The 27817-nt window shown below is 36.2% G+C and overlaps 9 protein-coding genes across 10 annotated transcripts; 3 read left to right on the forward strand and 6 right to left on the reverse strand.

The window, feature by feature from the left end:
* The first annotated feature begins 201 nt into the window (after positions 1–201).
* LOC120769480 lies at positions 202–1502 on the forward strand. The gene is made up of 2 exons (XM_040096504.1): positions 202–291; positions 359–1502. The coding sequence occupies exons 1-2, from the start codon at positions 241–243 to the stop codon at positions 1058–1060; spliced, it is 753 nt and encodes a 250-aa protein (XP_039952438.1). The 5' UTR covers positions 202–240; the 3' UTR covers positions 1061–1502.
* Positions 1503–2367: 865 nt separating this feature from the next.
* On the forward strand, positions 2368–3615 carry LOC120769119. Its single transcript, XM_040095979.1, has 2 exons — positions 2368–2499; positions 2572–3615. Exons 1-2 carry the CDS (start codon positions 2455–2457, stop codon positions 3295–3297), a joined length of 771 nt encoding a protein of 256 aa, XP_039951913.1. The 5' UTR covers positions 2368–2454; the 3' UTR covers positions 3298–3615.
* Positions 3616–5670: 2055 nt separating this feature from the next.
* LOC120769359 lies at positions 5671–7889 on the forward strand. The gene is made up of 2 exons (XM_040096320.1): positions 5671–6872; positions 6954–7889. Exons 1-2 carry the CDS (start codon positions 6819–6821, stop codon positions 7572–7574), a joined length of 675 nt encoding a protein of 224 aa, XP_039952254.1. The 5' UTR covers positions 5671–6818; the 3' UTR covers positions 7575–7889.
* Positions 7890–9168: 1279 nt separating this feature from the next.
* Positions 9169–10331, reverse strand: LOC120768314. Its single transcript, XM_040094954.1, has 2 exons — positions 10120–10331; positions 9169–10057 (listed from the first exon to the last, which is right to left on the reverse strand). The coding sequence occupies exons 1-2, from the start codon at positions 10168–10170 to the stop codon at positions 9389–9391; spliced, it is 720 nt and encodes a 239-aa protein (XP_039950888.1). The 5' UTR covers positions 10171–10331; the 3' UTR covers positions 9169–9388.
* A 3193-nt stretch (positions 10332–13524) lies between these two features.
* LOC120768947 lies at positions 13525–14332 on the reverse strand. The gene has a single exon (XM_040095734.1). The coding sequence runs from the start codon at positions 14327–14329 to the stop codon at positions 13598–13600; it is 732 nt and encodes a 243-aa protein (XP_039951668.1). The 5' UTR covers positions 14330–14332; the 3' UTR covers positions 13525–13597.
* A 698-nt stretch (positions 14333–15030) lies between these two features.
* Positions 15031–16040, reverse strand: LOC120768324. The gene is made up of 2 exons (XM_040094963.1): positions 15928–16040; positions 15031–15872 (listed from the first exon to the last, which is right to left on the reverse strand). The coding sequence occupies exons 1-2, from the start codon at positions 16027–16029 to the stop codon at positions 15123–15125; spliced, it is 852 nt and encodes a 283-aa protein (XP_039950897.1). The 5' UTR covers positions 16030–16040; the 3' UTR covers positions 15031–15122.
* A 1803-nt stretch (positions 16041–17843) lies between these two features.
* Positions 17844–18790, reverse strand: LOC120768446. The gene is made up of 2 exons (XM_040095143.1): positions 18630–18790; positions 17844–18551 (listed from the first exon to the last, which is right to left on the reverse strand). Exon 2 carries the CDS (start codon positions 18516–18518, stop codon positions 17919–17921), a length of 600 nt encoding a protein of 199 aa, XP_039951077.1. The 5' UTR covers positions 18519–18551; positions 18630–18790; the 3' UTR covers positions 17844–17918.
* Positions 18791–21369: 2579 nt separating this feature from the next.
* Positions 21370–22276, reverse strand: LOC120769046. Of its 2 annotated transcripts, none has more exons than XM_040095894.1 (2): positions 22187–22276; positions 21370–22111 (listed from the first exon to the last, which is right to left on the reverse strand). In XM_040095894.1, the coding sequence occupies exons 1-2, from the start codon at positions 22238–22240 to the stop codon at positions 21521–21523; spliced, it is 645 nt and encodes a 214-aa protein (XP_039951828.1). In that variant the 5' UTR covers positions 22241–22276; the 3' UTR covers positions 21370–21520. The 2 variants fall into 2 exon arrangements, with proteins under 2 accessions (XP_039951828.1, XP_039951827.1); XM_040095893.1 differs by having other exon boundaries at positions 21370–22123; positions 22187–22251.
* Positions 22277–25249: 2973 nt separating this feature from the next.
* On the reverse strand, positions 25250–26306 carry LOC120769408. Its single transcript, XM_040096386.1, has 2 exons — positions 26169–26306; positions 25250–26093 (listed from the first exon to the last, which is right to left on the reverse strand). Exons 1-2 carry the CDS (start codon positions 26217–26219, stop codon positions 25404–25406), a joined length of 741 nt encoding a protein of 246 aa, XP_039952320.1. The 5' UTR covers positions 26220–26306; the 3' UTR covers positions 25250–25403.
* Between the last annotated feature and the right edge of the window lie 1511 nt (positions 26307–27817).

A 27817-nucleotide genomic window follows, 5' to 3' on the forward strand; every position in this document is an offset into this window, starting at 1 on the left:
TTCGTGACTTCAAGTCAACACATCCTATAATAATGCCATATTACTACTTTTGTAAAATAACACGATTTAATACATAGCAAAAAAAATACTGAAAATTCTCTTTTTTTCGTGCCTCTGGCTACCCCTAACCCCTTAAGTCGTGCCTCGATTTCGCATATAAATACTTTGCGTGAGCTTGCTAAGCAATCAGTGTGCAGTGAAACTTGAGAGATCGCTTTCAATAAAACGCAAAAAGTGAAAATGTTTAAACGCACTTCCTATCTTGTAATCGTCTTACTTTTGCTAATACAGGTTTGCAAAATAAACAGAAAATGTTGTTGTTATTAAATTAAAATAAATATTCCATGTTTTGTTTCAGCTCATTTCATGCTTACCGAGACCATCTTCCTCCGATTCAGTGGATTCCATTTTACCTGGAATAACAACGATAACTCCATCAGTAGGCAAAAATGCTGTGCCAGGCGGTCTCAACAGCTTTGATGAGGCGCTCCGCAAGGACTTAATAAATATTACAAACTTTGAGCTACAACGAACCAATCAAATAGCAAAAGATGCGCTCGCTGATCCTTCTATGTATAGTATTGATAGTGAAGCCATGCAGAAGGAATTAAGTCTACTTAGAAAGTATGTGACAGACTCTAACGAAGCATTAAATAAGGTTCTGCCTGCCGACCAGCTTGGTACGAATACGTTTTTCTTGTTTATAAACGATACAGGAAACATCATTGATCGTTTCCACAGATATCGTCATTTTGAGTACGTACCAATTACACCGGAAAAGCAGGTAATATGGGATGCTTTAAAAAAACATGGCTTTTTGAAAGGCGATGAAGAGCTGGATAAACGTTTAAACGAATACGTACGCGACCTGGTAGACGAATTCGAAAAATATGTGAAAACACTCTCAGCTGCCGAAAAGGAGAAGGATAAAGATATGAAAGAGATGATGGCGGCATGGAGTGCATACAAAAATAATGAGCTTAGTAAGGCTAATTTTGGGAAGAGATTGTTTCAAATAAATTTTGTGAATAAAATATTTGAGCGGCTTAGAAGACCGTAGAAATATTGTTTTTCGAAACTAGCATTATTCAATATCTGTTCTAACTAAAAAAATGTATTGATTAAATATAATAAATGTGCATATGTATATTTAAAGTTAGCCTATAACTTGTTGACCTCAGTAAATTTCAGAGCGAAGTCTTGCTTTGTATTTGAAATAATAATTAAATGACAACCTTTCTGTTACGAAACAAAAAATGAAAAAATCCTTATCTAACGAGTAGTATGACGATGTAACGTTTAAAGTATTGTCATTACATTTAATTTAGTTATTGTTGATTAGCTGAATTCGCACAACTTAAACTGTAGTATCTGTGTTTGCCCAGTGTCGTCTCCAAAAATTTTACACCAAGGGGTGATCAGTCATTTGCTGTTAAAAATAAATGAATAATTTAGAAAAATCGAGATTGTAATAAAAAGTACTGTGAAGTTGATTCTTTGAATTTCGATTTTTTATTTTTCATATACTTCATGGAGTTAGGAGGATTGGGGTTGGTTGAGAGATTGCGTCACAAAAAAAAATTGTCTTAAACTTTTTTTCCTGAACTGGAATGCTATTTAAGTTTCATGATATGATCTTTAACCAAACCCACTCTCCGGCTTATTCAGCTGGTCCTACGACAGATTGATGGAACAAGTAAATTAGACGGATAGAACTCCTAGTGATTATTTCCTCATTCGCAGGCTTAAAACTGGCTCGCTGGAAAAATAGTCCACTAAAATGAGGGGGTGAATATGGAAACAAACACTTATTTTGAAGGATTTTTAGCTTTAAACTGTTAAAAAGCTATTGAAAATTTGGAGGACTGTTAGATCTCATGTATTTATGCAAATAAAAAGTGTGGAGACATCTATGTATGTGTATTTTTTTGCATCAATATATGCCCAGTACAACAGTATTTCTACGGTCTTCTAAAACACTCAAAAATTTTATTCACAAAATTTATTTAAAACAATCTCTTCCCAAAATTAGGTTTACTAAGCTCTTTATTTTTGTATGCACCATTTTTAAAGACCTTTAAAACAATGTCGTTAAAGACTAATACACATTTTGTAGAATTAATTTACTTCTTCATACAATTTCAAAGTATTTTGACGAAATGTCAGCAATTAACTGAAGAGCTGGTTTGGGGTCCACAGCCGCTACTGCTGGCTCTGCATCAGCGTCGCAATGACTATTTGACCTTTGTTCGTCAGTTTTGTATTTTTTTCGGGCGTACATTCATTAGACTATCAATTGAAGCGTTTGCAATAAATTAAAAATGAGATGAATGTTATTAGTAAACATGCCCATTGCCGAGTATAAATGCTTGGACAATTACTATAACGGTGACTAGTGCATTTTACTACAGCGTGCAATATTTACTAACCGGGAGAAATTCAGTGGCAAACAAAATGACGAATATAGTCTGGATTTTTGTACTCGCAGCTTACTTGCAGGTTTGTAGGAAATAAATTCCTACTATCATCTTGCCTTTGTAATTCATTTGCAAACTTTTATTCCACTTCTAGTTTGTATTTGGTTTGCCAACTACGCAAACTCGCAGTGGCTTCAAGGACAACAGCAGCACGGAGCTGAATGCACTGACACCGGCGAAAAACACTCTTAAGCCCACGGCTTTGACTTTGGAAGAGCAAAACGCAATAACGCGCGAACGCAAACGACTTTCGGCTATGATAGCCGAAGGCGACAAGAAACACAATCAATTTCTATTGAAAGGTAGCAATAAAATAACCAAAGAAATACTTGCCGATCCTGCAATCAATAGTATAGACAGCGTAGATGGTAAGAAGGAAAAGGCAGTGCTCGAACAATTTGTACGGGATTCCGACGATATCATTAACGATACGGATAAGAAATGCGTTATGAGTGTGCTTAAAGACTTTTACACGTTTACGAACGAACACTTTTTCAGCAAAAATAATCTTACGAATGTGGATGATATTTGGTTCAAAGCTTTGAAGGCACATGGTATGGATCAGTTCGACGCTGACGAAGCGAAATTATTGAACGAAATCGGTTACCATTACGCCGATGAGTTTGAGAAGTATTTGAAGTCGCTTTCGCCAGCTGGTCGCGAGAAAGAAAAGGATTTAGTGTATGTCCAGGAGACTTATTTGGAAAATAAAGATATTATGGATAAGGCGAATTATGGATTTCGTTACATGAATTTTTTTAACGAACAAAAACCAGATGAGGAATTTATAGTGAACCGTAAAGGTAGCGTGGATATGTAAATTCAATTTTATTTTAATTTATTTCTATTATGAATGACATGGTAAAAATTAATTTAAATTTAAATTAATTTATAATGAAAATTAATTTTTTTACGCAGTTCAGTTTTCGCCACCAGTGTAATTTTACAATGTATGTTATAACGTCCAATTGTGTTATATTTTTGGTTTCTTATCACTGAATGAACTGAAGACACGTACTATTATACATATATACATATATATATATTATACACTACACATAGCTTACAACATAAATAAATATGTGCATATATATACACTAACAACTAAGTGTGCTTACAGCCGTTAATTAGATAACAAGCCGCTAATACTTTTAACTGTAAACATGTTTTTGTTTGATTATTAGTAATCAAAGGCAGATTGTTACTACAAATGAATAACCAGGTGGTTGCTTATGTTATCAAATATAGCGTCAAACAATAAGGATGCCGTGACTTTGACAACCGGTGGTCAAGTTTGTTTACACAATTGTGCCAAAGTATGTTCAATTAGATTTGTCATTTCATCATGTCTGTCATTCCACTTTGGTGCAACGCTTGGAAATTGCTCAAGATTAATGCGCAAATTCATATTCTCCAGAAAATCTGGAAATCCGAAAAATCATCTTCTCAGTAGGCTCCCGTTTATGGCTTAATGGCTTCGTTAACAAACAAAATCGGCACTATTGTGGTGTCTGAAAACATCAGTGATCTTGCGATTTAACGCCTCTAGATTATTTTCTCTGGAGGTAAGTGTCCCCGTTCGGATGTTAGATCTAATGGACATTGACGTTGCACCGTATATTAGAACATGAGAGCCGAAAGATCTACAAACTGATAACTTTGGCGATAATTTCACAAAAAGTGAGCCGATGTTGGGATTTGACGAAATTTCGAACTTATCGTAACAAAGACCTATTCGCTATATTAGTTTCATCAGGCTCTAGGCTATAAACGTTGTTTATAACGCCAAGAAGCTGGCATTTACAGATTTTACTGCAGTTCCGCTATTTTCTCCACTAGGGTAAAATTCAAGTATGGGTAAAATTGCACAACAGACAGAAAAAGGTTAAGTGCTTCATAAATTAATACTTCTTCTTTACTGGCATAGAAACCGCTTAAGCGGTTATAGCTGAGTTAACAACAACGCGCCAGTCGCTTCGTTTTTTTGTAAGGTGGCGCCAATTTGAGATTCCAATCGAAGCCAGGTCCTTCTCCACCTGATCCCTCCAACGGAGTGGAGGTCTCTCTCTTCCTCTACTTCCCCTGGCGGGTACTGCGTCGAATACTTTCAGAGCTGGAATAGTTTCGTCCATTCGGACAACATGACCTAGACAGCGTAGCCGCTGTCTTTTAATTCGCTGAACTATGTCAAAGCCGTCGTATATATCCTACTGCTCATCGTTCCATCGAATGCGACATTCACCGTGGCCAACGCGAAAAGGACCATCAATCCTTCGCAGAACCTTTCTCTCGAAAACTCGTAACGTCGACTCATCGGTTGCTGTCATCGCCCAAGCCTCTGCACCATATAGCAGGACGGGAATTATGAGCGACTTATAGAGTTTGGCTTTTGTTCGTCGAGAGAGGACTTTACTTTTCAATTGCCTACTCAGTCCGAAGTAGCACTTGTTGGCAAGAGCAATCCTGCGTTGGATTTCCAGGCTGACATTGTTGGTGGTGTTAATACTGGTTCCTAAATAGACGAAATTATCTACAACTTCAAAGTTATGACTGTCAACAGTGACGTGAGAGCCAAGTTGCGAGTGCGATGTCTGTTTGTTTGATGACAGGAGATATTTCGTTTTGCCCACGTTCACTACCAGACCTATTTGCTTCGCTGCCTTATTCATTCTGGAAAAAGTAGAAATAACGGCGCGGTTGTTAAAGCCAATGATATCAATATCATCAGCATACGCCAGCAGCTGTACACTCTTCTAAAAGATTGTACCTGTTCGATTAAATGCTGCAGCTCGAATTATTTTCTCCAGAAGTAGGTTGAAAAAGTCACAGGAAAGGGAGTCATTTTTTCTGAAACCTCGTTTGGTAATGGAGCTTTTGATGTTATTCAATGTCAGTTTACACAGCCGTATTAGTTTTGCGGGGATACAAAATTCAGACATCGCAGCATTCAGGCAGCTCATTTTTGTGCTGTCAAAAGCAGCTTTGAAATCGACGAAGAATGCTTTGGACATCTGTTACTAGATCACCTCCTTGGGTTCTACAAGACTATGCTCCGGTCCTGAAACTTTCTGTTAGTCGCCGCATTTTTTCGTAGAATTTTCAAGCATTACCCCTGTCAACCAGCTTGTCAAGCTCTTCGTACTCACTCATTTCGGCCTCTCTCTTTTTCTGTCTGCAAATGAGTCCTTTTTCAACTCTCGGTATCTATCCCATCCCGCACGTGTTGTGGTCGATCGTAACGCTGCGAAGCTGGTAGTCTGTGGCCTCTGTGATATAAGTATTTGTGATAATCATGAATAAAATTCAGGAAAGACAGAGTTGTTATTGGAATATCATTATATTTAATTTGCCTGACAGCTAGATGCCGCTATTAGAACTAAATCCATAGGTTTTTAAGGTAGCCGTAATCTTCCATAAGCGCTTGTATAAATTTAACAGTAAAACAAACCGTGAAGGATTGATATGCTAAGTGTAGACGTCGTTAAATGAGCACCTCAAACGGTGAGCGCAGTGGACGCACAACGGAGGTTGTTACCGACGAAGACATCAAAAAAGTCCACAAAATAATTTTGGATGACCGTAAATTGAAGTTGTCCGAGATAGCAGGCAATCTAAAGATATCAACTGAACGTGTACATCATATCATTCACGAGTATTTGTGTGTGAGAAAGCTCCGTTGAAAGTGGCTGCCGCGCGAGCTCACTTTACACCAAAAAACAACGACAAGTTGAAGCAGTGTTTGGAGATGTTAAAGCGGAATAGATCCCAGTTTTTGTGTCGATATGTGACAATGTATGAAACATGACACCATCACTACACTCTAAAGTTCAATCGACAGCCATCGGAAGCATCAATGAATGAAGAAATCCATCGGAACAGGTGCCGGTGTACTCAAATGTATATTCGTAACCTGTGTAACCTGCTTTATAGCCGCATAATCAATATAAACTTATCTATTTTGCACCAGGTGTTAACATGAATGTATATACATACATACACATATATTGTATAAAGGGGGTTTCTGAATGATGACTAATGACGTATAGGCTATATCTACTCGAGCCCTTATCTACAACAACAGCGAAGAATTGGAGTGGCCTCAAGTGCTCAAAGCGAAATAGATACAATAAAACAGATAACGACAGTTTCGACTTTTCCGCAAAACTTTATTATTATCGACATACATTTTTAGTATAAATCGAAAGCTAAGCGTAGAAACAACGCGCAAACGAAAGCTGAGAATATCTAGGAAATACTAGATAAATAAAATAAAACTACGAGTCTATTCAATTGTGGAATACTAAAAATAATTTATCCCCCTAGTGCAAAATAACACTGAATATGGGAAGAATTAACGGACTTTTACTTGGCACGCTGGTGCTACTCGCAACGACTGTAAGTATAGTGCATCAGAAGAAATATTTTAATTTTATTGCATTGCAATTACGAGTATAACAACTTCTAATTTTTTTGTAGATGAACTACAGCGCAACCGCTCCCGCTCATGATGCTCCCATAAAATTCGACACTGCAATTGAAAACACTGTGTTTGAATTCTACGTAAATCTGTTCAAATACTTATTCCATTCCTTGGTTAAGACTCGCGAACTGTTGGAAAGTGTTTTAAAGGATGACACTATTGTGCCGAATAACAACATTAACCGGACTAAAGAACAATTACAAGACTACATTGCTGAAACTACGGAGTGCCTTAAGCCATTACCAACAAATATGACGACATTGGATGGTTTCCTGTACATCGTCGCCAACATACACACAATAAATTTGTTCGGAGACATCGTGAAGCGTTACAATACCACCTCGCTGCCGACACCCACCGATGAGGATAGACTAATTGAGGCGACATTGAAACGCCATGGCCTGGACGAGTTGATAAATAATTTGAAAATCCGTAAGACGGAATTTATCAATGAATTTTTGTGCAAAATGGATATTGTTGTCACAGATCTGTCGGAGGAGGATAAAATTAAAAACCACAAGCTGGTGGAATGGTATCAGAATTATCGAAACTCCACAGAAGAGCAAAGAGCAAATGATGTTTTTACACATTTTGCACAGATGTTTGCACGATTTTGAAAGTTGAAAATTGTTTTTAACCAAAGTTGATGATATGAAGTAAAAAAGAATTTCCGCTACAAAAAATAGTTGCGATTGCCAACCATCAAAGCGGTTATAATCAATAAATGAATCATATTTGCAGATAAGAATGCTCGTTATCGTTATGGGCTTTGTGGGGCCAGTCTATTTAATGCTAAGTGTGTGTTGCATACACAGCTGTTTAAGTTTATCACTCACCAGATGTACAAATGGTGTGAATATTAGAAGTGACACCTTGTCATGTAGTTGAAATATATTAAGAAATACATAATTATTTATTGTTTGACATATGTATGTATGTATTTTTTTTTAAATTTTTTTTTGTTTTCGTTTTTTTATGTATTTTTTTCGTTTAGAAAGAACCCAAAAAGGCGTAAAGAAAGAAATTAACACAAACTATATACTCGTATACCATACAACCAGGGGCGGATCTAGAAATAGTTTTTGGGGGGTCGGGGGGTTAAATGAACATTTACTTGAAACATGAAGATTATTATATTATATATAGTATACAGTTTTATATCATGGTTGAAAAATTTCTAAAATCAAATCCTACTAAATTGAAAAAAAACATTATACTATGTATAAATCATAGACGTGCGGATGACGTACTTTATTGCAATGTATACTATTGTAGTGAGTTCATGTATTTATAAAATTTCACAAAACAAAACCATGTGGGCCAAGTTTTGAAAATTTTTCGAGAACTTCTTCTGCAGTGACTTCAATGTCAAGAAGCTTGTGCCGCAACGCCATGCCGATTAATCAATCTTGAAGCATGTTCGTCCACGCATCCATACGGCGAAGTGCCGAAAAAGGAGTATCGTCGTTAAAAAAGTTTCTCCCAGATTGCTACAACCTTTTCTATATTTATATGTTAAGCTTGAATTCCACATATCATATCATATCGTTTGGTAGGGAAGCCAAAAATTTGTCTGCCGATTTTTACTACGGACAAAATTGTACAATGAGTTTACTTCAAATTTACTATTTCCAAAGTAATCACACCCACGAAATCTTGAAAATTCTATAGAATTACTTTGGGGAAGTCAACTTTATCACGAACTCAAGTATTTGACTGTCAAAACGCAATTTTAAGGTCGTAAAGTCATCGTAAACTTGCTTCAAGTGAGTCGTCCATCCATCATCGCGTGAAAATCGGTCGTGTTGGCATCAAAGAGGCATGAGATCACCTCAACACATTTTGTTTAATATTTTAGGTAAAAGCCTGTTACCAGAAGAATTGAAAAACAATGCAGAAACGACGTCGAATAGAGGTCGCCAAAGAGATGCTGGCCAACGTAACTGACGTGTTTATTTCACTTATTGGGCAAAACATGATCCTTGAAACTACGTATAGGTAGAAAGTATAGAAAATAAGTATAGGGGTTGATTCGTGACAAAAAACCCTCTGATTTCTCAATGGAAGCCACGTTAGAGTTATGACAACATTCTAGAAACTAAACTCGATAGATACCTCCTAGTATTGTCTTACGGAACGCACATAGGGGAGAATGCTTTTCAGAAACACCAGTGTGATAGATTAATTATACGAAACCTTAAATGATGAAAATATGCTGATGACATTATTTATTTTAGCTATGATAACTCTTGTAATGTTTATAACTTTCATTTAAATCTAAAGCAAGACATTCAAGCAAATATTTACAGCTGAAACTTGTGCACTAAAAGAATTTAAGTTAAGTACAGAAGATAAACTGCTCTCTAATACCGGAAATTCTAAAATATACCACTGCTGGTTTTGAAAACTTTGTTAAAGCCAATGTAAACTTTTATTCGAAAAAATTTAAAAATTCATCTATTAAATTTCCAAGTTTTTCTTCAAAATCATCCTCTTTCTGAAAGCGTTCGAACCAGTCGATCAATTTATATTCTGCTTGTCTGTCTACTTCACTTAGTGAGTTCACAAAGTTATCGAATACTTTTGCAAGCGCCATTAATGTGTGTTCCATAGTCTCCTGGAATTTCCTATCCATGCTTTCTGCTCCGACTCTGTCGAATGCCCCTTGTAATATTTCACTATCATCACCATCGTCCATGTATTCAATATCATAGAAGATTTCACTAATCTCGTCGACCGATGCGAAAATATCCTCCAATTGCGCTTGTTCTGCAGCAAAATCGATTCTCTCGATATGCTTTAGCGCTTGATCGAATCGATCGATGTACCTATCGATTTCTGGCGTTCTATTAGGTTGCACTTTCAGTTCTGCGATTAAGTTCCTGATTAAAGTATTCGAAGTGTGTACTATATCTGTGGACTGATTGGCAATTATTTCCAGTGTGTCGAGTAGCAAGTCATTTTTCGCCAAACTTAATTTAGTGTTCGTGTTCTTGCTGGAAGCATTGTTATCTGTGGCTGGGGAGGTACTATCCTGTGAAAGTGCCGTCTGCGGTGCGGTGGTTTTGGAAATGGCTTGTTGTGGAAATGCAGTCGCAAGCTATTGGAACACATCGCTTTATATGAAGTTTGTAGGAGTTATCAGCTTATTTTCTGACTCACCCGCAACGCCATGCAACAGCTCAAAAGTAATACAAGCCAGCTCGTATTCATTTTATATAATGATTTTAAGTATATTCGCGTTACGTTCGTTTTGAAAATTCGAAATGAAACTAAATTGGAGCTCTATCCGTGCTAATCTTTTATATTAGCCCCAAGTGTACATATATATATAGACGTACGTGCGGCTAGTATTTATAAATTTGCGCAACAATAGTTTATAGACAGCTGTTTAGTAGCCCGGTAATGCTCTGGCCAGTACAATTGAATTTGAATACCGTTTGTTGGCTGTGCATGTTATATATACCGAAATATATACGTCAGATGACTTAAGTTTATTGTTTTGCTCAAAATCAGAAATAAAAAATAAAGTTACACACCACTGGGAAAATTAGGAAAAAAGCAAGAAAAAACGTCAAAACGATTACACCGACGCTAGAATACCCTACACATGAGAAAAAAAACAAACAAGAACTTAATTCCGAACATTCACTTTGTATGACAGCTATATTCTTAAGCAATCTATAAAATTTATTAAGATATTGTAATAAAGCTCTAGGGAATAAATATAAAAATTGTCTGCTAAAATATTTCCCATACAAGAACTAAATTCCGATCCTTCACTTTATACGGTAGCTATATGCTAGAGTGATCCGATATCGCCGATTCCGACAAATGAGCAGCTTCTTCGAGAGAGAAGAATGTGTGCAAAGATTCAAAGTGATATCTCAAAAACTCATAGACTGCTTCGTGTATATACAGACAGGCCGACGGACGAACGTTCATGGCTCATTCGACACAGCCCGTTACGCAGATCATTTATTATATATAAGAATCAATTTGATAGGGTCCCCGACGCTTCCATCTGGGTGTTACAAACTTTATATACCCAGTTTAAGGTATAAAAAAACTTATTTATATATATACATATGTAGTATATGTACTACTCATTACAGACCAAAAAATATTACAAGCAATTAATATACTAAGTATAGAAAAGTATAATATACGAGTATACAGACTTTCCGGAGGTGTTTGACACGTACATACATACAGTATGTTAGTCCCCTTATTGCTAAATGCCGTACTTTATATACTTGCATGCCGTATTGTTCGTTGAATCAGCGAGAAGATTTAACAAACTTTGAGACTACCATGAATATATGGAATTTGTATGGATTGCTGTTGAAGGGTCGTGGAACTCGACAAATAAAAGTTTATTTTATGGTCATAAGTAACGATGATAACCTCCTATGCCTCTGTTCAGCACTATCTAGAACTCGTCTTAAATATCTAGGAGCGTCGTAGTTCAAAGGACTAGACGAAATTTCAAACTTAGTTAACTTAACCTACTTGATACGATTAGGCGCGAACTATCCAGCTCATAAATTATACAGTAAATAGCAGTCTCTTTGATTGTAAAAGTAGAAGGAAAGACATCAAAAAAACCAAACAGTCGAAAGTAAAATAATAAGAAAAGCACAAGCGTACTTTCGTCAGGTTGAACGAAGATGCAATGCTCTAGGTAAGTTTTATACTCTTGCAACCAGTTGCTATAGAGTATTATAGATTTGTTCACCTAACAGTTGTACGTATTACCTAAAACTTAGCAAGATAAATATAGGGTTATGTAAATATAAATGATCAGGATGACGAGAAAAGTTGAAATCCGGTGGACAGTCTGTCTGTCCGTCCGTCGGTGCAAGCTGAAGCTTGAGTAAAAATCGAGACATCTTTATGAAACTCGGTTTGTAGATTCCTTGGTACAAAAAAAATTTCGAGTTCTAAGATGGGCGTTATCGGACACTGCCACGCCCACAAATCGCCATTAACCGAAAACATATAAAGTGCCATAACTAAGGACTAAATCGTAAAACTCTCATGTAGCACAGGGGATCGCAGTGGTAAGGGGCATCTGTGGGCAAAATTTTTTCAAAAAGTGGGCATGGCGCCACCCTCTAACAAGTTGAATGCTCATATCTCCTAAACCACTCAAGCTACAACAACCAAATTTGCTGAGTACTAATCTTATAAGAACTTCTAACAGTGTGAAAATGGATGAAATCGGTGGATAACACTGTTCACTCCCCATATAACGGTACTATTAAAAACTACCAAAAGCGCGATAGATCAATAACTAAATACATCAGAGACGCTGCTATGAAAATTGGACGATGGGTGTGGCACCGCCTACTTTCTGGTGAAATGCAATATCTCGGGACCCGTTCAACCGATTTCGACAAAATTTAATACGTGGCATTCCTTATACATTTTTATTTCACATTATGGAAATATACGAAGTCGGACAACAAGCAGGCCTACTTCCCGAATAGCTCTATCTTAAATTACACTCGATTCATGCAGTTTCCTTTATACGCATAATGTCTTTAGTGTATGCAACCTTATGACCAAAAATTGTTTAAATCCAATAAAAACTGCTCAACCGCCTAGGTAACGAATATTTAGAGCCCGGTACCTATAGTTGACTTTTGATCGAAAATGTCGGTCAATGTGTGACACATATAACTGAAATTAAGTGATAATCCTTTTCTTACATTGGTATGTCTGTATATCAAAAATGGGCTTAATCGGACCACTACTTTCCTTAGCCCCCACATACCTAATATAAAGATTTTCGAACTTCCGGGTGGCTTTGTCCTGCATATATCGGCCTTTAAATTAGTTATTCCAATGAAAATGAGATAGCGTGTTTTACTCGTAACAGTGTATCTTTGTGACTAAAATAGATAAATTTGACCGAAAATTTTCCCTAGCCCCTATATATTAATAACAGAATTTTCGAACATCCGGCTGACTTTACTCTATATGATTGGTTTTACACTCTAACACTTTGAGCCCCGCGTGTACCACCGGTGGACATTTATGTTTTGCCGATTTGGGACAATGGTGGATTGGTGGATTTTCATTATGGGACAATGTGATCACCGGTGGTCACAAAAAAAAAAAGAAAAAAAAACAACAAAAATGCATTTGGTTTATCAAAAATAAATATCACAAAGTCACCTCAATCGCAAAAAATCAATAAAACTAAGTAAACAATCAATAAAACCAAAACAAACAAACCAGCTTATCAACTAAAGCACAACCCTTCGTCAGCATGCGGTCCACCGGTACAGAAAAAAAATGACCACGGGTGGGCACGCGGGGCTCAAAGTGTTAAAGTATTACCCTGGCTTTGATTCTGGCAAGTTGCAAGAGTATAAAATGTTCGGTTGCACCCGAATTTAATTGAGGTTAATATCCTGAAAGAATATCTCTAACCGAAAACTTTCTTATTTATGTCTTAAATACATTTTAAACTGAAATGCACGACGATTATCACACATTGTCAAATAAATATAAATTTCACAGAATCATATAAAAATGTTTGTTAGGGTTTCCTGAATTTGTTATATAACTTTATTAAACATAAATAAGTATTATAATTACTGATTTAGTTCCTGCGAAAAATGAACAAAAATCACCAAAATATCGGCCAAAACTCGTCAAAATAGTTATATTGCTCCTGAAAATCGGGCACTGCTTTAAAACGTTCATAAAATTCTACCAGTTCCCACTCTGTCGTGCGCTCCGCGTCACTAATCGTTGCATTGAAGTTATCCAAAGCATTCGCGAAATTCTTTACCAACAAGCATCTTGCCTCCGTTAACCTCTGCTCTTGTGCTTCAAAGCCAACTTCCTTCAATATACGCTGTATCAAATCGGCTTCTGACTTATACTGCACGTTCGTTTTCATTGCCACATAATCATCTTCTACTTTTCCTATCTCTCTGACGACGGCATAGAGTTCATCGTCGTAAACAAAGTCAGCCTTCAGATCAATACTTTCAATTTGTGCTAAAACACCTTGCAATTCAAGCATTTTGGCTTGTAGTGCAACACTTTTCTCTGGCAATAGCTTTAATTTGTTCAATGTGAGTTGAATAAGGGAAGTATATACACCTACGTAGCACTTCGCGTAGTCTGACATTTCCTTGCAGGCCTGCGTGTAGAGAACATCACGGCTTGTTAGCGCCGCAACGCTTTCGGAGTCCACCTGTAGTGTTTGCGAAATTTCATCTGTGTTTTGGGAACTTTCGTTTGTTTCGATATTCGTACATATTTGCTCTACTGAATTTGGCATTGTATTATCACTCTCTTTTGGTGTTGCCTTCAGTATCTCCTTGCCTGCAACCGATTTTTCCATACTCATTCTATTCACATTCGTTAACAGCTGCACTGATTCGCAGAAAAGTGGCTACAAACATGTGTCTCTCATGCGAAGTTATATATGTACGTAACTGTTCGCTTGTTTCGTTCGTCATTCTACGCTCTGAGCTTTATTGCGAAAGCTTGTGAAATAACTTTTTAGTGTGAAATGCATTTCACATGCTGTTTAATATTCGTAATTATGACGCATAACTCAGCTATGAAGTTATACTTCTAATGAACTACCATTCGGAATTACAAATTCTAGTTAACTTGTTTTTGTTTTTCCGATCCAGACTTGATCTCGTGCTGAATGAAACTGAAAATCGTAAATCTACATGCATACATATGTATGTACATACATATACTTTATGTAGCCAGCTGTTTTTTCTGTGCGGCTGTAGCCTATATTTCTTGAAAGCTTTTAGTGTTAAGCAGATTCCAATTAGCTTCTTATGGCCATAATTAGCATAACTGTGCATTATACGATTTTTCAAAAAACTAAAGCTGTTCGTCAAATCACTAATTTAATCAATATAAACAGATTTTAGGTTAGCAGTTTCCATAGAAGTCTGCGAAGCAAATATGTATCTTTAGTTGATTTAAATATTTTATTTTCATTTTGCCCTCATAGAGCTATGTATATTTTTTTAATACAACGCTTTATAACCTAACATAATTTAAATTTAAAATATATATAAAAACATTGTGAAATATAATAATTATCAAAAACAATATGTGCTTGTTTTAAGTTTCATAAAATTACATTTTTTCCAAATTTTAAAATACTTAATTTATCAAAAGCGATGTGTCAATAGATATTTTACCAAAACCACAGCGTCATTATATTTGTCTAGATCGGATTTCGGCTGTTTGAAATCTTCATACCATTTGATTAATTCTGCATATTTTTGTTTCTCCGCTTTGCTTAATTTGTCGAAAAACTTATTCGCCACTTTCGTTATTTTGTTGGCCGTATTTTTAAGAAAATCGTCCAAACGTTCATTATAGCCATCCAAATCGATTTTATCAAATATTTCCTTTAATACAAGAGCATCGTCGTCAGAGAGTCCGTCTATAATGGCCAGGAAATCCCCATACAAATCCGCTAGTTCATCGGTAATTTCGGTTTTCTCAATTATCGCAGCCAAATCATTTTTCGATAAATCTTGACTATCAATGCGTTCCAATAAGTTACTCATGCGTGTTAAATTTCCACTGAGACCGAAAGACTCTGGCAGCGTATTCATTGCTGTCAATGTGGCCTCAACAAAATCTCGTCCTTCAGTTATAAGTTTGTTGACGTAATCTTGTATGAGCCTAAAATATCTAATTTGTAGACGATATGTTGGCGTGTTAAATATGTCTGGCAGATAGAAGAACTCTTCGGAGGACTCAACGTCACTTGAATCTTCATCATCACCAGTAACAGGTACGTGGATTGGTATTTCATTTTCTGCAACAGTTGCGTTATATTCAATAACCCTTGTCACTATTTCCTCGTCATCGTCAGCAGTAAAAGCTTCTTGCGGGAATGCATTGGCATGCTAAAGTAAAATAATCCTTTGAGAAAAGTCAAAAGCCAATTTTCGGGTTGCTTACCTGTAAGCCTAGATATAGACCACAAATTAAAGCGAGTATCACTGGAGATTTTACTCTTATGCTGCTCATTTTGCTGCTTGTGTTCCTGGGGAAAGCCAACATCAAAATGATACTGCTATATGAATATCGGTCGTTTATAAATAAATTGTTCTCCGATAAGAATTATAATATACACAATTGTTAAAAAATAAAGTTTACAGAATTGTAAGAGGGCCGCTTGATAAGTGAGTGACTTTTTCAGTGTAAAAAATTAGAATAACTGTTTAGTGTGTTGTACGTATGCACAATGTCGAACGTTTTGAATAACTTTAAATTTTGAGTCAGCTGAGCTCCGACAGATTTAAATTCCATGCAACCAGGTGGATCTGAGTATTACTTTGATGCTGTGACAGGATCTTGAACTTAGGAGGCAGTACAGCTGCGCAAACTTTAACCTGAGTTGAGTTCTTTTCTTTTAGTTTTTACGTAAGACCCAGCTATTTTAAGCTTGTACTTTTTAGTAACAACTTCCTAACTTTAAAATTATAAAGGCCCTTGAGGATGCGACTCAGCATCACGACATTTCATGTAGAATGTCCGATTACGCAAGTATGACTTTAGCAGCAGTTAGTAAGGCCTGGTTAGTAAGGCCCTTTCCTTTAACTTATTTAATAGGTACCAGACCTTGTCAAATGCTTGACTGATATCAAGGAAAACTGCGTAATAGTATTTGAAATTTTCCATGGCATCAGTTATAAAGTGTTTTTGTACTAACCATACTGGTGATCCGGGATGAGTTGTTTATCCTCCAGCAGAATCATAACACTGCGCAAAAATAATCTTTCCAATATTTTCGAAATAATTACCAGTTTGCTAATCTGTCGATATGAATTGAGCACAAGCTCAAGTGAACCAGGCTTCGGAACCAAAATTATATCAGCTTAATTCCATTGAGAAGGAAAATAGTAGAGTCTGCGCATGCAGCACGCAAGCTGCCGATTTGAATCAGTATCAATACTTTATAATTCAGAGCTCTTTGTGACTATTTTTTTCTTTACCTTTCCCTCGGTGGATTGCTGTTGCCCTTAATACGAGATGTAGAAAACCATTGGGATTTCAAACCACCCTCGTATATAGCTACGAGACATATTAATTATTATATTAAGGCGGAGTAATGAAAAACTGGTTTTGATACATGCAAAATTGTTTTTATAGTTAATATACATATGTATCGAGAAAACATAAGCTTCTTTCAAGTTATTTCTCAGAAGCATATCAGTACTAACATATCTACTAATGCAAACTAGCGAGGAAGAGCACGAGTGTCGAGAGGTCAAGCAAAGTTCGAACCAGTTCAAATACCCTGTTTGACATCTTCTACGATATAACTGTTAAGCAGCTTCCATTTTTATGAAATATTAATTATAAACAATTTAATGTCATTAAATTTGACAGTAAATATGACACTAGCCTTTTTTCTCTTGTTTTTAATACACATTTTTCTTTATTTCTTTTCATTTATGCCTTTTTTAGATTAAGACCACAAAATAAGTTAAATTTCTACAGATACATATATAAATCATTTCCATACCGGTATAAACGGCTAAAGGTAATCGAAAGCTTCGTCGCTTGTATGAAAGCACAAAAGCTTCAAGACGTTTTTTTGTGAAATCATAACCATTTTGACTCAAAATTCATAATGAACACGTTAACGTCTGTGAAACAATGCTTTCCGACTACCAGGATGTCCTGACACGTATTATTGCTAACGATCAGTCTTGGATCTATGCTTTCGATAAAATGACTTCTCCGGGGAAAGCGTTTTAAATCAATTGAAGACATTAAACTTTAACAACTATTTCGAGAATTTGAAAAAACGTCGGCACAAGTGGAAATACTTTGAGAGGGACGACATAGATTTTAAAGAATAAATTAAGTATTTTAAAATTATGAACAAAGTCTTACCATTTCTTGCTCATAATTTAAACCAAAATGTTATTAATACACATATTTTATTTATGTTTGTAGTAGCTGAACATTTCATATAATTTCAACATATTTTTAAATTTTCCTTCCAGTGAATTAGTCTGATATTCGTCGTACAAAATGCGCAAATTTGGAAAAGCTTTACGCTCTTCATCTCCTAGAAAACGAAAGAACTGATGAAACACGGCACCAAAGTTTCGGTCAGTCGTCTTTACCAAATCATCCACATGCTTGAAAAGCACTTGCAGATCAGCTTTATCTAGCACTTTCTTTATAATAACTGTATCACTTGTGGCTTCCTCACTCTTCGCTATGGCATTTAAGTCGACAAACAACTGTGTTGTTCCATCTAAAAGTGCGAGTCTTTCTTCGCTTAGCCAGCTATTCGATGCATTCGAACTGCTCTTGTCAATTGACTCTAAAATATTCGTGACGCGGTCGATTTGTGTTTGAATATATTTAGTTTTTTCTGGCAATGCATTCAACTCCTCGAGCATCCTCATTATGAAATCGTGTGATAGTTGAATTTGTGTATGGCAATGTGCTTCCGTAAGGCCAATGGTAAAGTTCATCAGCTGGTCCAATGTTATGACCGTTGTTTCTAAGATGACTTCGATGGGTTCCATTGTGAATGGGTTACTTTGAATATTTCTCGTAAACTGTAAATAAAAAAAGCTTGGCTTAGAAAAAAATTACACCAAAAGTTAATAATTTTACACCCCACACCCCGTTCGTACCTTTTTGTTTTTTATCGAATATGAAAGCTTTGGTTTTGTCCGCCGCAAGTTGTTTCGTGTAACCGGCAAACTGTTTGTGTTGTGAACTGCACACAATGACTTGTTTTTATATCAGCTTCACAAGAATTTCAGGTGGCATTCACCCCTCACTTGTGTATTATAATTGCTGCGAGAGTTGTTGAAGCGTGAGCATAAGAATATTTGCTTGCTTTGAACCAGTTTCTTCATTTGATGTTAGAGAAATTGAGAACTTATTATAAGAAAGCTGCGTTAAAAATATGCAGCAAAAACAATTATTTATCAATATAATACATATTAGGGTAAGCCAAAAACTGTTCGAATTCAAAGGTTAAAAGTAACCTATAAACAGATAAAAAATACCCCCGCAGTGAAAATTTTTAGCTTAATTTAAGAGGTGTCGGTGAACATTCAAAGAGAAACCACGAGAGTGCTTAGAGTTGACTTTTTACCTCAAATATCGGTCAATGTGTGAGATATATAATTGTAATTCAGAAAAAATCCTTTTCTGATAGTAGTATAACTGTATACCAAAAATGGGTTGAATTTGGGCAATACTTCCCTTAGCCCCCATGTATCTAATAAATATAAAAATATTCGAACTTCATTGGGTACATCAGCCAATATGTCAGTGTATCTTAATAAAATTTGGATATTTTTTTTTATAACGGTGCATATTTGTGCTAAGAATGAATCAAATCGGGTGCAAACTCATCCTAGATCCCATATAACTAATAAGCCTTAAATACCTGAATGTATTTCCATGGCTTTTTTTTGCGGGTGAGGTAGAAAACGCCTTCTGCATCATCGGTGCATAATAGGCATCGGTATATTATAAGCTTGGCCGTCCATCTGCCACGAGTTTCAGTCTACCATCTTTGTTGCCATGTTGTTATTGTTTCTTTCTTTATTTGTTCTATTGCGCTCTTGTTATTATCGGATAACTTCTCTAGCCTGGGGTTCAGTCTTACGCCTTGGTAGTTTACTGCTTATTTTGTCCTAAGGCATGCTTGCTTGCTTATCTCGAGGGGTATGTGCTTGTTTGTTAGCAGTAGTAGCTTTGTTTTCTCAGTGGCGAGCTGGAGGCTATGTGAGTCGAGCCATGCTTGCGCCCGTATCATGACCTGGTTCAGATTTCTTGGCGCTTCTTCTGTATCTCTTGCTGTGATTACTGCTGTTTTATTATAGCGTCATAGCCAATGTTCTGTAAGTCTGGGCCTACAACGGATTCTTTTGGTACTCCTGACGTGACCGCTTTCTGTCGTGATCCCTCTTTAGTTTCGTACAGAAGTTTCCTGTTGCTAAGGTAGCTCGGCACCACAGCCCTGAGGTACCCACCCATCCAGCGCTGCTGAAGACGTTTCGGACATCTAGAGTCGCCAGCAACACCATTCTTTTGTATTTAAGCCATCTACGCTGTGCGACTCCTACGCTTTCAATGAGGCATCTAATAGCTCCTAAAGTTAATCTACCAAGTATAAAGCCATGTTGTCTAGGGGACATTCCTCCAGCTTCGTTGGCAGCCGCTTCGAGTCGAGGGTTTAAGTAGGTTTTCATATAGCTTTCCCGCTGTGTTAATCGCAATTTCCTGGCTTTAATGCTTGTAAGTTGCAAAGTAATGAAATGTCCGATTTAACCTGAACTTAGCCCTTCCTTAGTTGTTTTTTGTTTAAATTTTGGTTCACAATAATACATACAATACCGGGTGAAGCAATAGTTTATACCATCTGATCAAATTGTACTCGGACTGGTCCATTTGAACTACACTTTCAAACTGAACTGTTTGTGTTTGACAGCTGTTTGTTTACGACCCTCTGTCTTCAGTTTTTTACCATTAAAAAAATTAATAACAAGTTTGCTTGAAATTTTGTGTTTCCAATCGGATCACGGCTAGGTAATCGTTAAATATGTTGCAGAAATGTTTTGAGCACACTTTATCTAGAATGGCACAAAGCTTTCTGTAAAGGCCGTGAAGTCATCGAAATTTTGCCTTCTGCCGGTTGTCCATTTTTCTGTGCTTATAAGAATAACATCGAAAAGGTTAAAGAAACAGTGCTAAATAAATGTCGTACTGACAACAGAGAGGTAGCAGACGATCTCAGCAACTAGTATGGATCAACCCAACACTAAATTTTGGTAAAGGTTTTGCAAAGTGTCATTGCAAGACTTCTTGCCTATACAGATGAATCTATTGTTTAAACGACGTCGAGTACAGTTCGCAAAAGAGATGCTTGACAAGGGAGCTGAGGGTTCTTAACACATTCAACAAACGTTACTGGTAACGAAACGTGGGTTTATGAATATGACGTTGAAACTGTCAAACAATCTAACGAAAGCCTATTTTGAAGACGTTAATAAAGATTTGAAAATATTGCCTTTTCTTAGTTCGGATCAAGATTTGCTCATCTAGTAAATATGCACTCATTTTGCTTGAATTGAACCAGAAACAGAACTTTTATTTTAGTTATATGTAGCACCCTGTGTTTTGTAAAATTATTAATTATCTCATATTATATTATATTATATGTTATATATTATATCATATTTTATATTTTATATTTATATTTGTAATCTTTGTAAACTTACAGCTGATTCATAAAGCTAGATTTGAGGTGATGAATTATGTAGTTTGGGATCAAATGCTAATTATTCATTGCGGAAGTAATGCTGAGTAAATAACTTGATTGGTAATGATAATTATATAATATAGTTCATGCTGATATAGTCATATAATTGCATCTGTTTATTTCATTAAAATATAGTATTTATAATTTATTGACCTTTTTATAAAAAAATAAATAATATTTGTTATGTTAATGTAAAAATACGAGTATCTAACAACTACTTAATTTTAGAAATATATACAATTTAACTTATAATTCCAACCAAAACCTCTTCACGGCATCAAAATTCCGCTCAATACCATGCTCGATGGTTAAGCCCTCATAAACATTCGGCATTGATGTACCCAGTTGCTCCTGCTGCAACATCTGTTCGAAGTGTTCCAATAGCGCCTCCATTAAGGTTTGTTCACTTTCAGTAAGCGTTAAGTCGGCGTTGACTTCGTTGATCTTTTCGAAAGTTTTATATAAAGCTTTGGCCAGCAGCGCTTCATCTGGCTTGGAGAGATTTTTAATTTTCAGCAAAACGTCGAAGAGCTCAACGCTTTCTGCGGCTGTTGCACTTTTCAGTTTCTTTTGAAAAACTTTAAGTGAAGCACGCATGAAAGCTTCGGTGCAGGTTATTAACAATCCGTCGATTGGGTTTGTGGTGTGTTGTAAAACATCTGTTTTGTGCAAGTGCTTTGTAACGGTTAAATCATTATGAGCTGCTGTCTGCCAAGACGGCGCCAAATCATTTGCTGTGCTCTCAGAATAAGACTTGCTCTCAGTTTTTATGACTGGTATTTTCAACTTAATTGATTCATATATATTTGTGGGATACAGGGTGTTGCCATTTATCAGCTGAAAGTTAATTTGATTGTTTAAAAAATATTTATTTTAAATTTATTATCATTAATTTACTCAAAATAAATATACCTTCATGATCATAATGAAATTGATGGTAGCTAGTATTCTTTTAGCTGCTGCCATTTTCAGTTGCTTCCTTTGCCAACTTTAAATTACTGAGTATTAGATTTTCCTCACTCATGTTTTATATGCTAAGCATTTTACAATTTTGCCTATTTCAAAAGAAATTGTGCGAATCAATTGCTGTTCTTAGTAAAACGGTTTTTAATTTTTTGCCTGTTTAACATTTTCATTTTCTATAAATCGTATGGGTTTATCGTATTGTGTAGTTTCCCAATTAAAGAGCGCTGTTTACATTGAAATCGCGGATTTAATTGCGCTCGGAGCTTTTCAACCGTGGGTGGTTAGAGAGAAAATTATTTGATGAACTTATGCCTACGTAGGTTGCCTATTATATTTCGCGATTTGGCAAACCTAGTGTTGCAATCGGACAACTTACAACTTTATTGTAAAATTTGACAAAGCTTTATCTGAATCTGAGTAGCGCTATGCGTGTTAATGATAGAAACTTCAATTATTCATCTATTTTTACAACGCGGAGATTAACTCATCAAGAGTGCATAGGTGAACTTAATTCAATTATTGGCAATTAAGCTTCATCAAGGACTAATGTTTATCCATGGTACGGTGAGTTTAATCCAGTTCGTTTAACACTCCTAAATGAATTTCATGAAGATCGTTCAAAATTAGTTTTTGTTCCGGAAACTATTGATGCTATGCAGAAACTGATATTGAAAGATCATCCTGCGACCTATCATGAGATTTAGACACTTATAGGCATACACTCAATATTGCATATTTGGTTACATATAAACTTTTTTCTCATTGGATCACACACAGTTTGTCAATCGCTCAAAGGCTCGTGTCGCTTAGTCGAGAGAAACGTTAAAAAAATATGTTAACGGTGTTTCGAAGCACGGCTATGATAACGATGATAACGCAATTGATGAATCCTGGATTTTTACCTATGAGCCCGAAAGAAAGCCAATAAATCAGGATTCCAGGAATCTACCTACCTGTAGATCCATTATCACTCTTTCCTATGACAACGCGGGCTCTCACACATCGGCTGAAACAACTGCAGTTTTGAGCACGCGAAATACCGATTTGATGAGTCATCCTTCGTGTAGCTTTGACTTGGCACCGAGTGACTTCTTTTCTTCCGCTACGAAAAAATTTAACTAAGAGTAAAGATTTTAATGCGTTCAGAATGCATGTTTTGGAGATATCTCAATTAGGGCAGCAAAAGTGCTTCGACAATTGAATCAAGCACATGCAAAAGTAATAGATCTTATTGGATAATATTGGGTAGTCAAAAAAGTCTTTTCGTATTTTATCCAATGCTACCAATCACATTGCGTCATACCATAAATAGTTGGAAGGGAGAGATTTTAAGCTTCTTTTAACCAAAAACAAAATTTAATTCGGGGAAGTTGAAAAAAAGGTACAGCTGTTTAAAAATGAGTGAAAATAATGAAGAAATTCGCTATACGAGTATTTCGAAATTTTTGTATAAAAAATGAAAGAATGCCATGCAAGCCACCAATGAAATGTATGAAGTTTACGGAGACGATGCTGTATCAGATCGTGTAGAACAACAATAATCCGCTCGCTTCCGTTCTGGAAATTTCGTTGAAAAGGCGATGAAATTATGGCAAACAGTGACCAGGACCATCACATAAGCAGCCATGTCATTGCTAAGGAACTTAACATTCATCATCAAACGGTTTTGAACCCTTTAAAAATGCTGGCTACAAAAAGAAACTCGATGTTTGGGTACCACATGAACTGTGATACGATAACAATGTGCGAAAAATATCATTTTCCAAACGTAGAGAAGCTCAACAAATGGTCGCAAGGCCAGGATTGACGCAAAAAGGTGGGATTGGAAAGGAATAATTCGCTAAGAGCTGTGCCAGCTTAGTCGAACGATTGATTCTACATTTTACTGTCAACAACTGATAAGATTGAAGCAAGCAATCAAAAAAAAAAACGCCAGAACTGATTAACAGAAAAGCCGTCGTCTTCCATCAGTACAACGCTAGACCACACACGTCTTTGATGACTCGGAAAAAACGGGGGGAGCTTGGCTGGGAAGTTTTGTTGCATCCATCATATAGCCCTGATCTTGCATCATCGGACTACCATTTGTTCCGGTCAATGCAGAACTCCCTTAATGAAGTAAAATTGGCTTCAAGAGAAGCCTGTGAAAATTACTTGTCGCAGTTTGTAGCTGAGAAACCAGAAAAGGTTTTATAATAATAATGATTCTAGCTAGAATAATTTGTTTTTGTTCTCTAACCACGAAACATAAAAGGCAACCTACGTATTGATACAATAAGTGATGTGTTTTCCTTTTAATTTTAACGTTTGTACATGTATACTTGTTATGTACCATACTAATGTAAGTACACACATACATACATACAATCCTGTTGATTGACTGAGGTTCAAAGAAGCAAGAAAGGTTAAATGCATTCAAAGTTTTTGTTTAGTTCTTTTGATTTATATCCACTGCTCCTAATTTATAGTACATAATGAAATAATAAAGTGAGTATTTACGAAAAGTTCGAATGGTTCACTCAATTCACTAACTGTATACTGTTACTTTAGATTTTTTCAGAAAGTATGTATATATGTATTCTCTCGTAAACTGGTAGCTCCTCAGCTAATACTATTTCACCACTAGTGGTTATTCCAAAGATGTACTCAGCGAAATCAGTTAGAAGTTTCGCACTAGTGGAGACTTTTTCGGAAAGTGGATCTATTATTATTAACGTCTAGCCTTTTCAGGTCTCACTAAGCACTGCACAAAATGTTGGATTTATTATCCTATACAAATTTTCCTTTAATAAGTTTTAGATTGAGAATTGGTCGGTTCTCTCTCGGTATTCATTGATATAGTTGATCTTTCAGAGCACTTAAAAATTTTATAAGACATAGATATACACATATATTTGTCATACAGTACATACGGTTCAAGAACGAAGATCTGAAAGACTGAAAGACAAAGAATGTAACGCCTTTTATGCCCTATATATACATAAAAATGGTTATAAACACAAGGGTTCGTACAATAATTAAAAATATCCATATGTACATACATATATTTGTATATATTTTAAAAGCAATAACGAATTTAATATAGTAACTTAGTTTGTACATTTTTTTTTTAAGGTTGCATATGCAATATTTGTTTAATATCACATTATAGACCTGCATGGTTTTAATTTATTTTTGGAATGACTATATCATGAATAATGTTGAGAAATTCTATAAAACTTTTTAGCTTCTCCTGCGACGACTCAATGGCTTGGTAGCGTTCATACCAATCGGCCAAGTCTGCATGCTCCCCTTTTTGCACATCGCTAAGCGAGTTCCAGAAAGGCGCAAATACTGTGTTGAACTTGTCTACCGCCCGCTTTGAAGACTTATTAATACGCTCATTTAGACCTTTTGATTCCAACTTGTCGAAGGCTTTTTTCACCACAGCCTGCTCGCCACTGTCATCGCTACTCCTCGCTATAAGGTCGAAGTTTCCATAAACCTTGGCGATAGCCAATAAAACAGCTGCTTTCTCTTCTAACGCCGGCGTCGATTCGTCATCTAAATCGAGTTTCTCCAGGCGATCCAACAGGTTTGTCAGTTCTGGTATAAGCTGTTTGACGTATTCATTGTCCTCGGGCAGTGTATTCAATTCGACCAGCAGATCGTCGAGAAAGCTTGCCGACTCTAATATGAGCGTTTTTGAGTGCTCTTCTAATATGTCGAGCGTGCTAACCAAAACGGGCTGTAGCGATTTACGAAAGTCATCCTCGGCTAATTTTACTGCTTTGCTGTGCTCTAAGCCAATTAGTTTTGAGTCCTCATCCTCGACGCCATTTAAGGAGTTTTGATAGGGAAAGGCTGCAATGAGCTGCAAGTATAGGATAGCCGCAGATTTTTTAATAAGATGGTTGTTTTTGAGAGTATGCGGATTGACTCAACTCACCTGTAGCGTTAAATAAACGCACAGAACCGTGAATCCAAACGATTTCGCCATATTTTTATAAGTATGTGTGTGTGTGTGCGCTTTTTACTTTTTGGTACGTGTCGTTGGAAGCACTATATGCATTTGAGTAAAGCTTGATCGGCGCCTAATTTATATACCATTTAACGCTGGAACTTTGATTTTACCTATGCTCTCCGAATCGTGAGTAGTTTTTGTACAACAATATACATATGCACTTTCATGCAATACTCGGAAAGCATTTAAGCGTTGCACAGATTGAGAAAATTGTGTGAGATTACAAGTTTTGAATTAGCCGACATATATTAATGTATGTTTGTATATAATAGCTGCACATGTTAGGGCCAATATTTTCAGTGTAAATGCAATATACACTTCCGAGAACTTGGCGCATCTAGTTGCAAAGCTAAAAAGCATGTTTGTTCGTGTATGTATGTTCGTGTTCAAAAGCTTATATCTGGAAAATATGTATATTTCATACGTGCAAAAATAACCCACGATTCCCCCACAAAGTTACGCAAGAAATTGTGATGTGTGAATGCCAATCAAGACAACGCCTACTAGATGTTGTTAATAGAATCGAGTCGTGCTTTAATTACTTGTTCGCGCCATGAATAATGAAAATGAAGCGCCACAGTATATTTCATAACTTTTCCTCCAATAGCTCAACGGCTGAAGTATAAATCGTTTAGCTTTTGTAATACTTCCTCCAAATATTTTGATAAACAAATTCAGATGACCAGCGTTATTTCTGAAAGCACCGGTTAGGCTGATTAGCCACATATACAGGGTTTGTCCGGAAATTAATAGGATTGAGGCGATTTAAACAAATTTATTGAACCAATCGTTACAACTCTTTAAAAACTTTCAAAATAGGCTCCTTCTGCGACGAACTAGCGCTCTCAGTGCCAACTCCAACCATTTAAGGCGTAATTCTCCGGAATCGTTTTGAGGGCCGCCGATCCTTCTTGGTTGTTCCAAATAATCCCATTGTAATAGTTTAGTTAAAAGGACTAGATTTTGATCAGTTAGTTTGTATGTTAGCAATTTGCAGTAGCAATCTCTCATACAGCCGATTACGATCATTTCATTTTGGCGCTTCCGACAAACGAACCACTCAAAAACTGAGAGCCAAGTTCAAGTATATACAGTCATATACATGGACGTTTATAAATATATATGTACATATTACCAGCATTTCTGTCCAGTTAATAGAGTTGTCCGCTTAATAGATTGTATTTAATAAACATCAACAAAGTGCATGGTTAATGGAGATGCCCGCTGAATAAAGCATCCATTTAATAGAGCTTTCACTGTATTTTGTATTTATGCATTTTTTTTTTCCTAACCTATCTTCTAAATTGGTTCGAACTGGACACAGTGTGCAAAATTTTACTAAAATTGGTTCAGTAGTTTAGGCGTCCATCGAGGACAAACAACTTGACACGTTATTTTTATACAAAGATAGGATCTCCAACGTATCTTTTTTGCTGTTGCAAATATGGTTTCATACTTAATATACCTTCAAGGTATAAAAACAGGATAGTTAATATTGTTTTTTTTTTGCTGAGATAGAGGACTTATATTTTTGCTTACCTGCAGCGCTAGAATGACGAAAACCATAAGTTTTA

This window comes from Bactrocera tryoni, chromosome 2 (genome assembly GCF_016617805.1).
Source record: "Bactrocera tryoni isolate S06 chromosome 2, CSIRO_BtryS06_freeze2, whole genome shotgun sequence".
Taxonomy (NCBI): domain Eukaryota; kingdom Metazoa; phylum Arthropoda; class Insecta; order Diptera; family Tephritidae; genus Bactrocera; species Bactrocera tryoni.